This window comes from Sminthopsis crassicaudata, chromosome 6 (genome assembly GCF_048593235.1).
Source record: "Sminthopsis crassicaudata isolate SCR6 chromosome 6, ASM4859323v1, whole genome shotgun sequence".
Lineage (NCBI taxonomy): Eukaryota > Metazoa > Chordata > Mammalia > Dasyuromorphia > Dasyuridae > Sminthopsis > Sminthopsis crassicaudata.
Genome location: NC_133622.1, coordinates 153,214,821 through 153,226,857, shown reverse-complemented (window position 1 = coordinate 153,226,857; position 12,037 = coordinate 153,214,821). Strand labels below are relative to the sequence as shown.

At 33.7% G+C, this 12,037-nt stretch overlaps 1 protein-coding gene across 1 annotated transcript in view; it reads left to right on the top strand.

The window, feature by feature from the left end:
• The window catches only part of PTPN13 (protein tyrosine phosphatase non-receptor type 13), a 218,038-nt gene that overhangs the window by 115,565 nt on the left and 90,436 nt on the right, over positions 1 to 12,037 (top strand). The window contains 3 exon segments of the mRNA XM_074273918.1: positions 786 to 1,008; positions 10,248 to 10,322; positions 10,436 to 10,610. Of these exon segments, the coding sequence (XP_074130019.1) occupies positions 786 to 1,008; positions 10,248 to 10,322; positions 10,436 to 10,610 (473 nt within the window).

The window sequence follows — 12,037 nt, the reverse complement described above, 5'->3', positions numbered from 1 at the left end:
TTTTAGGATTTCTGCTTAATTAAAAAAATTTTTTTGGTAATTTTTTAATTTGTGGGCTTAATTTATTGATTATTTTCTTCTTTCTTAAGAGCATTTAGAAATTAAATTTTTCCCCTAACAAGTACTTTACCCAAATTTTAAAAGTATTTGATATGCTGACTCATTATTTTCATTGTTTTTATAATAAACTTTCTGTTGCTTTCATAATTTGTTCTTTGAACTGCAGTTTGCTTAGAATTATGTTACTTAGTCTCTTAAAGGTCTCTTATTCAATATAACATAAAATTTGTCTTAGGTCTATAACTTCTTTCTTGTTTATTTTTGGATAGATCTGTCTGGATCTGAAAGGAATACCTTAAGGTCTTCTTCTACTCTAGCTTGATTATCTCTTTTTCCTCCTAAGTTGATTATCTTTTTTAAAAAATGTATATATACTGTTTATATACATTAAGTGTTGATATTGATTTGTCATATGTGATGCTTTTAAGCTTATGCTTAATATAATTCTTCTGCTGATTTCTTTATTATGTTATTTACCATAACCTTATCTGAAATGATTGCTGCCTGCTTCTTTTAGTTCAGCTCAAATGTAATTGATTTTCTTTTAGCCCCTCATTTTAGCTATATATTTGTTTATAACTAGCAGTGTGAATGTCATCATTTGATAGGAGGGGAGATGGTGACTTTGAAGGTATTTTTAAATTTTATTAGTCTATAGGATAGTGCTTTTCTGAATTTATCTTAATGGTTTTATGTTAAAACACTTTCCTTTCTCTTCAATGCAGCAGACAATATGAAAAATCATTTGAAGGCAACTTGATTAGTCAAGAGATTATGCTGAAACGTCAAGAAGAAGAATTGATGCAGCTACAAACTAGGATGGCTCTTCGTCAGTCTCGATTGAGCCTCTATCCAGGAGATACCATCAAAGCATCCATGCTTGATGTCACCAGGGATCCCCTGCGAGAAATGGCATTAGAAACTGCTATGACCCAACGAAAACTGAGGGTAAATTGGTTCCTAAGATAGAATTGCTTACTCTTAAAGCTGATGGCCAGGTAAAATAGGACTTTTTTGGAGCTTCTACAAGTACCCACAAGCTCTTATTTGCCATTTTAGTTCCAGAAAAGGAGAATTGTGGTCTTACTCATTACTGCTAAAATGTGGTTCTGAATTAGATGTTTAAAAAATATATCAAAATATTTTAATTCCCAAGTGTTTCTGAATGCTTTTTACTTCTCATATGAGAAACCTCATAGTTCTTTTATTCTTTTAAAGATAAAGATATAGTAACTTAGTTGCTGCCATATCTGATCACTGATGTTTTTTCCCCACTACTTCTAAAATACAAACTATCCTCCATGCATGGAAGATTATGCCATTTATGATTTCTTGTGGTATTTTGGAATTTTATCTCTTTCCTGAGGTGATCAATACATCCTTTGAATGCCTGTATTGCCTTCTAGTTGCACAATATCAGTTTGGTTTGGTTTTCCTTGCTATTTTCTTCTCTTTTTTTTTCCCCCCTGAGGCTGGTGTTAGTGTCACACTTAACAGTCACACAGCTAGGAAGTGTTAAGTGTCTGAGACCAAATTTGAACTCGGGTCTTCCTGAATTCAGGACTGGTGCTCTATCTACTGCGCCACCTAGCTGTCCCCTCTGATATTTTCTTGAAAGATGCTGTCCAGGTCTTCCTTTTGATTACAGCTTTCAGACATTCTGGAGATTCTAACCTTGTCTCTCTTGGATCTATTTTCCAGTTCACTTGTTTTCTCCATGAAGTATTTTATATTTTCTTCTATTTTTTCATTCTTTTGAATTTGTTGGATTAATTTTTGGTATCTCATAGAGTTATTAGCTCTGACTTGTCTGATTTTAACTTTTAGGGAGTTGTTTTCCTTAGTTAACTTCTATACTTCCTTTTCCATTTGGCTACTTGTGCTTTTTAAGTTGTTATCCCCTTTTCCACTTGGCCAATTCTCCTTTTTAAGGAGTTATTTTCTTTTCCCAGACTGGCAATTTTTTCATAATTTCCTTGCATCATTCTCTTTTGTTTCCTTAATTCTTTTTCTACCTCTCTTATATGATTTTTAAAATCTTTTTTGAATTCTTCCATGAGTTTTTTATGGGCTAAAGATCATTTTCTGTTCTTCTTTGAAGTTTTGCCCATTGGTTTTTGACAGTGTTTTTCTGTCCTGGGTTTTTGTCTTAATCTTTCCTATCACTATAGAAACTTTTCTTTTTCCTCAACATTATTTTATTTTTCTAATTACATGTAAAGTTAATTTCCAAAATTCATTTTTGTAAGATGCTGAGTTCCAGATTTTTTCTTCTTTTCTCCTTTTCTTCCCCTCTCCCAAGACAGCAAGCAATCTGATATACGTAATACATGTATAATCATATAATAACTTTTTATAGTTAGATTCTTTTTTTGTTATTTTTTGCTCATCTTTTTTAACCTGTTTCCTTTTAATTTTTTTTTTTTTTTATTTGAGCTTTGCTGGAACTCTTTCAGGGTCCTTGCGTCAGGGCCTGCAGCCCCTGATTATTTAGCTGATACTGCACTGATTTTGACCTGAGACCTGTGGGAGACCCTTATGTTTGGTGCTGCAGGGAAGGGGTGAGGTGGATGGTGGCTGATAGAGGTAATAGGGGTTAGGCAGCTTACCTGGTGCTGAACTGGGATTCTAGTGCTGGTGTCCAATATGTGCTGAGGCCAGTGGGGTGTTTCTGCATTTCATTCAAATTCATGTTAGTCTGACTGCTGGGGGCTCTGCTGGTGCATGTGGACGGGTGCCCAGCACTGCTGTCTGTTTGCTTAGCTAAGCATAAATGCTTAGCATCTATTTGTTTGCCTGGGGTTATGCTAAAGCACCTTGTAGTTCTCGGAGCTGGAGCCCGTTCTCTGGCTGATAGGTCCTGATGTTGACAATCGCCTGCTTCACAGGAGTGGGACTGAAGATCTAATGGGTTGCTGAGGTGGGACTTGTTCCTGGCTTGTTGGGATGTTTCCTGTGCTGTGTTTATCTGAGTGAGACAAATCTTTCTTGTCTTTCTTGGCTAAAAGCTTGTTTCACAACATCTTTTTTGCTGGTTCTACTATTCCAGGATGCTGTTTTATGGTTCCTTGTAGGCAAATTTGGGAGAGCTACAGCAATTTATTCCTTACTGTACCATCTTGTTAGTTGGCATTTTAAACAGACTCTTTTCTAATCAATTGATCTGAATACAGAAAAAGAGCTATTTCTAAAATTTGCTACATTTTAGCAAGTTTTGTTTCCTTTTCCTTTCCATTAAGCTTCAGTCAGCTCAGTTTACTGATATTTAGTTTAATTAAATCCAGAAACTCTTAATTCTTAAAGAAAATATTTTAAATATATAAGCAAAAGGCTTCTGAGCAGTCTACAAGCCTTTGGCATTTTTCATTTCTTGCTCCCAAACCATATTTTCCAATCATTTTCACCCCTAAGTTACTTTTGCAGTTAAGCTATTTTGTCTCAAAATATGTTTACTTAACTTGGAAGACCTTTTGAATTGCTCAGAAATTCTTTAGTACTTAATCTCCTATGGTGGATGGCACATAAATTGTGCAATTATTTTCATGGTGGTTTGTTTGCTTACATTTCTTATGACCACACTAAGGCAGAATAACAATGTGACTATCACATGAAGCCAATTTCACCAAAACTTTTATTTGTCTTTCCACTGAAAGCCTATGAGCAGTTCATATTTAACTAAATCTTTTCTTATGTCATATGTGATTTAGTTAGTCCACTAGTATGTAACGAGATTATTAGTCATTTTCTTTTTTAAGTTACTTTTTTAATTAACAAAAATCTATTTTCCTTTTAACCCACCATTCATTCATTGAAGAATAAAGAAAAACAAAATCATTATACCAAATATGCATAATAAAACAAAATATATTTCTGCATTGACTATGTCTAAATATCACTTATGTTTCATCATGTATCCAGAGTCCATCACTTCTCTGTCAGGAGATGGATGATGTGCTTATAGATGAAGCATTAGAACCCTGTAGGGAAATGTACTTTCTTAGGGTCACATAGGTCTACTAGAGTTGATTTGGCTATCTCATTGATTAAAGTTTTAAAGTCTTTCCAAGTTGTTTTTCTTTACTGTGTTGTTATTATTCTATAAACTGTTTGAGTTGTGTTCATCAACTGTATCAGCTTGTGTGTCTCCCCAGGTTTCTCTGAAATTGTTCCTTCAGTTATTAAGACACAACAAAATTATATTATTTATTCACATATTATGATTTGTTCAGGTATTCCCCCATTGTGGACTGCTTTTTCTTTACCATTCTCTCATTGCTTTTTGAACAAAGTATGTCAAGAATAGAAGGAAACTTTTATAGACTATGAACTATATGATTCTTACTATCCTTTGGCTTTCCCCCATTCTGTTACTACAGGAATGGAGGGTCATTTTGAGCTCATGGATCACCATGGTCAAGCAAAATGATCACCAGTCCCCTTTTGGTTTCCAGATTGAGCCAGGTTAATCCATAAATAATAAATACATTAAGCCTGTCTAGCTTGGTTTAGGAGCTGCCAGAGCTTGACTAGAACAATCATAGGAGACTTTGTATGGAGGAAATGTTTCATTTATTTCTAGGCATTTGAAGGTAAATGACTTGCCAGGGTTGACACAGCTTGTAAATGTTCCTTTTTTCAAAGGTATGTTAAGGAACTTTTAGACAACTGGCCTTAGGTATAGTCATTTTAAAGTTACTTAGAACATTTTTAACAGGAACAGTTAGGTGATGCAATGGATAAAGTGCTAGCACCTACTTTGTAGGGTTGTTGTGAGGATCATATGATATTTGTAAAATACTTAGCATAGTACCTGGCACATTGTAGGAGTTACATAAATGCTTAACTCCCTTTCCTTACAAAGGTATGTAGTAAACAGTGATTGACAAAATCCAATGTTGTTGGTTTTTTTACTGCTAAACTTTCTATATAACATCTTTTTAGGTCCTTCTTTTTCAGGGCACAGCTAGCAATCTTACTGTACTTCCCTACCATATTGAAGATGATACAGTCAACTAAATGGAATATAGAACTGTGGCTATTTTAAAAATTATTAATAAGAATCAATGATTTGGTATATTTATCTTCCTTGAAAACATTAAATCACTTTAAGGACAGTGGCCAAGATATTTTAATTTTTGTACTGTTTACATAACGTCAGAAACACTCCATAGACATAGACTTATTTTCTATTCCTTCTTGTATTCTTTTCCACAATTAAACATATCCAAAATCATTAATAATAAACTTTGGCCTGTCAATCCCCTGGCCCCCTGGTTGCCTAGGATACTGAGAGACTAAGTGCTCACTGTCTGTGGCTGGAATACTAGTTTTCTAAATTCTAAGTTCCACCATGTCTGACTCAGGAATGCTATACTGTCTCTCAAAGGATATATCTTAACTGTCTTATTAAAATCCCATAAGTTTTCCAGCTAGACAAAAACATTCTTTGACCAGATAATTTATCATGTTGATCTATTCACAAGCCATAATTGTTTTTAAATATGACTTGTGTGGAATTTATTATATTTTTCAGTGCATATTATATGTTTTTTTCCTCCTAAGTACATATAATTTTAGGCATGTGGTCTACATTTAGACTGATATAATATATGAATGACTTTCCCAGAAGTAAATTGGCTTTGGATACATACCATTTTAAAGTGTAAAAGGAAGAAAGCATCTATATTTTTAATTTATTTAATTTTTTAAATTATATTTTTAATGAGTATATCAAGCCAAAGGATGATTAGGATGAATGAAATGCAATACTTTTGTTGTACTGTTTTTTGGGAGAAATAATATTCAGAGGAAAAAAAATTTATGAACTGTGAAGATATTTTGCATATAAAAATTTTCCTAATAACCTTTCCACAAATAATATTTAAATTATTTTTATGTTCACTTTTTCCTTTTATTTCATTTTGTTTTTCCTTAACTCTACTCTGTTAGACCTTTGATCTCTGTTCAGTTTTATTTATTCATTGGGAAACCATCTTCTTTTGTGGTTTTTTTGTTTGTTTGTTTGCATGGTATTAGTTTACTGATAAATTTAAACATATAGTAAGAGTTTTATGTCAGTTTCAATTCAAGTGATGGCTTGTGTCCCATTCCATACTATAGTATATTATATAGTTATATATAGTATGAATAGTATATAGTATACTAGTATACTACATAGTATATAGTATGTATGTGTATAGTTATATATATGTATAGTTTCACACAAATTCCCAGACCATACAATTGAATAGACTAAATAGCAAATAGAAGAAAAAAAACAAACAATAAAATTCTAAAAATCCTCAATCCTACAGGGAGTGAGCAATATTAACCCTGCTTTTAGTCTATAATTGACTCAAGTATTATTTCTTATATTTGCTTTCACATCTAGACCTATTTCTTTTCTCATCCTGTCTTCTAACTAAAATCAGTCTTTCCTTGGACCAAGACCTATTTGGCATATACCACCCTATTGACTTTGAATATTAAAGAATAAGTAAGTTTAAAGAGAAGATTTTAGCACCAATCCCTTTTTCATTGTTTTTAGTCTCTTTCCTCTTGCACCCATTCCACCATCTTTGCTATAATTCAGCTATCTGAGTAAAGCTTTCTTTTTTCAGGGCAAAAAAAAATAATACAAAGTCTTAATCCAAAGATTTATCATGGCAGTGATGCTGAGTTATCAAAAGCTATGCCAATAGGCCACGGTCTAATTTGAGACTATTCAAACCAAGAACTCATCCCCAAGCTGATGGTAGGGACAACCATAAGATTAAAAGTTTTGAATCTTAAATATATTATATTTACAGAAAAAAAGTGTTTATTATTCTCTTTTAAGATTTAATTTGATCATTTCATCAAAAAATGATAGTTTTCAAAAAACAACTTTTATTCACAGAATTTTAAGGCATTTCCAAGACTATCTGGTCCACCCTATACTCGAACATGATCTACACTAATATTCTCAAGTTATGGGCATTTCCAACTTCATCTTGAAGATCTCTTAAATTAAACCATTACACATGGTAGCTCATTACCTTTTTTAAAAATGTAAATGTGAAGAAATACTTACTGACATGAAAATTGAATCTGCTTCTGTGTTTGTAGTCTTCATTGCCCCATTACCAAAGGTTAATAATAATTAAGACCATATTATTTTACATTTTTAATATACTTTAAATGTTTCTGGAAAAGCTGAACTTGCTAGCTAGAGAACAATAGTGTTTTTGTAAAAGATTATCTTTGGAAAATAATATAAAGCAGAATATTATTTCATATGAATATTCAAATTCAAGGGATAGGTTATGTTAACGAAGATAATTTTGCTTACACTAAGCAAGCCTCCCAGTCATTTCCTCTTGTTCATAAATTTAGATAATTTCACCAAGCTGCTCTTGGATGACTACAAGCCATTTTGAGAAGTAACTTCAATTCCTAATCCTGCTCTTTTGTACATCAGTACAAGTTCTTGTCTTCATTCAGGTTTCTATTTGTATCTATTATCCTTTTGTCTGAGTTATTCAGTGACCTTTCCTCCTCCCTCCCCCCCCCCCCCCAGCTTTGGAATTACAGATGTATCAGAGTATTCCGTAAAGCAGGTTAGAATTATACAAAGAAGAAGAATTGCACATGTTTTAACATATTACCGTCTAGGGGATAAGACGGAAGAAAGGAGGGAGAAAAATTTGGAACACAAGGTTTTGCAAAAGTGAATGCTGAAAACTATCTTTACAGCATTTTGAAAGTAAAAAGCTATTACTTAGGGGCAGCTAGATGGCACAGTGGAGAGAGCTCAGACTTTACTGGAGAAGAAGTAACTAGGGAATTCTTTGTGCTTTCTTTGCAAGTGAATGCCAGTTTAAACCCTGATGATTATATATGTGTATGTTATTTCGTCTTTGAGCCAATTTTGATGAGGGTAAGGTTCACTCATCCACCCTCTTCTCCTCCTCTTAATGTAAAAGCTTTTTCTTGCCTCTTTTTTATGGCAGATAATTTAAACTATTCATATTCTCCTTTTCTCTTTCTCCCAGTACATTCTTCTCTCACTACATAATTTCATTTAGATATTATCCATTCATATCTGTGCCCTCTATACTCTTTCTTACTGCCATAATAATGACAAAGTTCTAATGAATTACAAGTATCATCATCCTGTGTAGAAATGTAAACAGATAAAGTTAAATCACTTTCCTGATCACCTCCTTATGCTTCTCCAGAATTCTATATTTGAAAATCAAATTTCCTATTCAGCTCTAGTCTTTTCATCATGATTGCTTGAAAATTCTCTGTTTCAATGTATGTTCACCCTGCTGGGTGATTCTTGGTTGTAATCCTAATTATATTGATCTCTGGAATATCAGGTCTTTTAATGTAGAAGCTACTAAATATTGTGTTATTCTAAGTATGGCTCTACTTGAATTGTTTCTTTCCGGATGCTTGCAGTATTTTCTACTTGACCTGGAAATTCGAGTATAATATTCTAGGAGTTTTCATCTTGGGCTCTTTTTTAGGAAGTGATCGGTGGATTCTTTCCATTTCTATTTTACCCTCAGATTCTACAATATCAGCGCAGCTTTCCTTGATAATTTCTTGAAAGATTTTTGTCTAAGCCCTTTTTGATCATGACTTTCAAGTAGACCATCAATTTTCAAAGTATCCCTTCTAGGTCTATTTTCTAGGTCAGTTATTTTTCCAATGAGATATTTCACATTTTTTCCTTTTTTTTTTATTTTTCTTTATTATTTCTTGATTTCTCATAGTCATTACCTTCATTCCGCTTAATTCAAATTTTTAAGGAATTATTTTCCTCAGTGAGATTTTGTATTTTCCTTCCCATTTGCCAATTTTGCTTTTTAAGGTATTCTCCTCATTAGTCTTTTTATTTCCTTTGTACTATTACTCAACTTCTAACTGTTAAAGGAGGACTCTGTTTCTAGGGTAGAGGGTGCACTGGTCCAAGCTTTAGGGATATTGTGCAGCTGTTTTCAGAGATCTCTCCAGGGGTCTGACCACAAGCACTCTTTTCTGTCCTGGAATATTCCTATCCTACTGTATCTGTAAGATCTAGTGTGCTAAAACAACTGTCCTGCTTTACTAGCACTGCAAAGGCCAGAGCCAAGGCTGAGCTAGCCTGTGCTGGGATGTGTGTGGACTTCCACTCTGTTGCCACAAACCTTTTCTGTTGACCTTCCAAGTTGCTTCTCTTTGGTGTCTCTAGGCTGAGTAGTCTGGAAGCACAAGTAATGCTGCTGATTCAGGGATCTCTAGACCTGTTCCTCCTTTGCTGGCAAAGGGCCAGAACAGGGCTGCAATGACACAGCCTGCACCAGATCTGCAGGCTGGACTCTCACCTTTTTGTCATATACATTTTCTTCTGACCTTCTAAATTATCTTCAGCTGAAACATATTATACTCTATCTTTGGATGTTTAGAGTCATTATTTAAAGAAATTTGGAGCAGTTTCGGGGAGAGGTTGGGCAAGTTCCTATCTTTACTCTGCCATCTTGCCTCCAAATTTATATATTTTATACTCTAGAATAACCTAGCTTGTTGAAATTCACTTTAATTGAAGTTTTCATCTCTTAACTGTTTAAGAAAGTTCATAAAATTTCTTTTTAGTGTATCCCTTAATAAATTATTAGCTTATACAGAAATCTTTCCCTTTCTAAAAAATGAAATTGGAAGGGGGTGGAAGAAGAGACAAATTTTGGAATTAAAAATGAAAAAAAAAGATATTTCATTTGTAAATATTAGATTCTTTATACACTCAACATATTAAAAAGCTGGCAATATGTCTTTTATGTATCTCCAGGAGTTTTCATAAATTTTCATGGGGTTGTTTTGTGAGCAAAATTCAGAATTAGCTGTGATTAATTCCTTATAATTTGTTTTATGTGCAACTTTAAAATTATATGTAGAATGTAAGGAAAATAAATTTTTATCAAATTTTGATTTTACATTAAAAAGATTTTTTTAAGTAAATTTCTTTGCTAGTATCAGGAACCATTATGAGAAATGCAACAGTATTCATCTTGGAAGACAGTGAACTTCACATGACAAGCAATATGCTTGAGCATAAATTATCAATATTATTCCTATGCCCTTTGAGAGAACATCATTTGTTGCTCTGTTGCTCACTGCTGAACAAATACTTGTTGACATGACTTGATTTATATGATTTACAGAATTTCTTTGGACCTGAATTTGTAAAGATGACAGTTGAACCATTTATATCTTTGGATCTACCCCGATCTATCCTTGTAAGTAATAACAAATACAATTTGTATTAATCCAAAAAAAACTTCAAAAACCATATGACTATATAGTTCTGATATTGTTTTCATTAAACAATGTTATGTTCTTCCAACTGCAGACCAAGAAAGGGAAGAATGAGGATACTCGGAGAAAAATAAACATCATGCTTTTGAGTGGACAGCGATTGGAGCTGACCTGTGATATCAAAACTCTCTGTAAAGATGTATTTGATATGGTTGTGGCTCATATTGGTTTGGTGGAACATCATTTGTTTGCCTTAGCCAGCCTTAAAGGTACAAAGAAGTTTTGCAAGTTTTCAGGAGAGTGCAGAAAATATCTACATTTTCACATTATCCACACTGGGAAACTTTGACAATGTTGGGTGCTTATAACTACCACCATGCCTTACCCATATTCCAATAGAAATAAGTTAAATATATAAGGACATTTTATTTAAAATGGGTTTTAACAGGCATTTTCTAAGAGAAAACGTCTGACTATAAAAAGAATGATCCTGTTCAACCCAAAACACCATATTTTAAGTTACAAATGATCTTTTACTTACTGAATCTCATGGTTTTTTCTCAATCCCCATCTTTCTTTACCCTTCTGTGGTCATTCTTGATCACACTTTTCTTAATATTCTTTCCTCTCTAGATTTTGAGACACTCCTCTCTCTTGGCTTTTTCTGCCTGTTTGACTGCTCTTTATTAGTCTCCTTTGATGGATCTTTATCTAGGTTATGCCCATTAATCCTGGCTATCCCACCGGATTATCTCCTGGGTTCTCTTTTTGCTCTATACTACTTTAATTGATGATCTCATCAGTTCCCATGGATGTAATTATCATCTTTATGATCATGATTCTCAAATCTACTTAAACCACAACTTATCCGCCAACTCCATCTCCACCTTCCCATTAGATATGTCCAAATAGATATCCTAAAGACATCTTAAACTCATCATGTTCAAATTTGAAATCAGAAAAATGAATCATCCTGACTCTGGGCTTGACACTCTGTTTCAACACCTAGATGACCAATAAACTCCAGTGGCTCCTTCTTACCTCCAGGATAAAACACAGAATCCTCTGTTTGTTATTCAGAGCCCTTCATAAATTAACTCCTCCCCACTGACCTTTCCAGCCTTCATATTGCTTACACTCTTCCATTTTACTCTTTGTTCCAGTGAAACTGGCCTTGCTTTTCCTCAAACCAGAGCTCCCTCTTGGTTTTTGACATTTATTTTCTGACTTTCCCTCTCTCCTAGGAAACTCTGCTTCCTCATATCTCCACCTCCTGACTATCCTGGTTTCCTTTAAGACCCAGGTGAAATTCTACCTTCTACAATCCTTATTTTTAGTTCTTTTCCCATTAAACTAAATTCCTGGACACAGGGATAGTCCCTTTCCTTTCTTTTCATCTTCTTGATTTAGTGGAAAACCTGGTACATAATAGGCACTTAAATGCTTATTGATTGCCTGAGATTAAATTCCAAGAACCAAAAGCAAGTTTGTACCTATAGGTAAGAAAGCAGAAATTAAGATTATGCTTATGTTACCTTGTCAGGACCACATCATCGAGTTTTACCTAGTCTAGGCCAGAGAACGTTTGTATATTCTTTAAGTTGATTTCATTGATAAATGGTAGACTAGCCAGAAAGACCTGAGTTTACATCCTGTTTCTAAACTAGTTATATGACCAAAGGCCTCTCATTTAAAT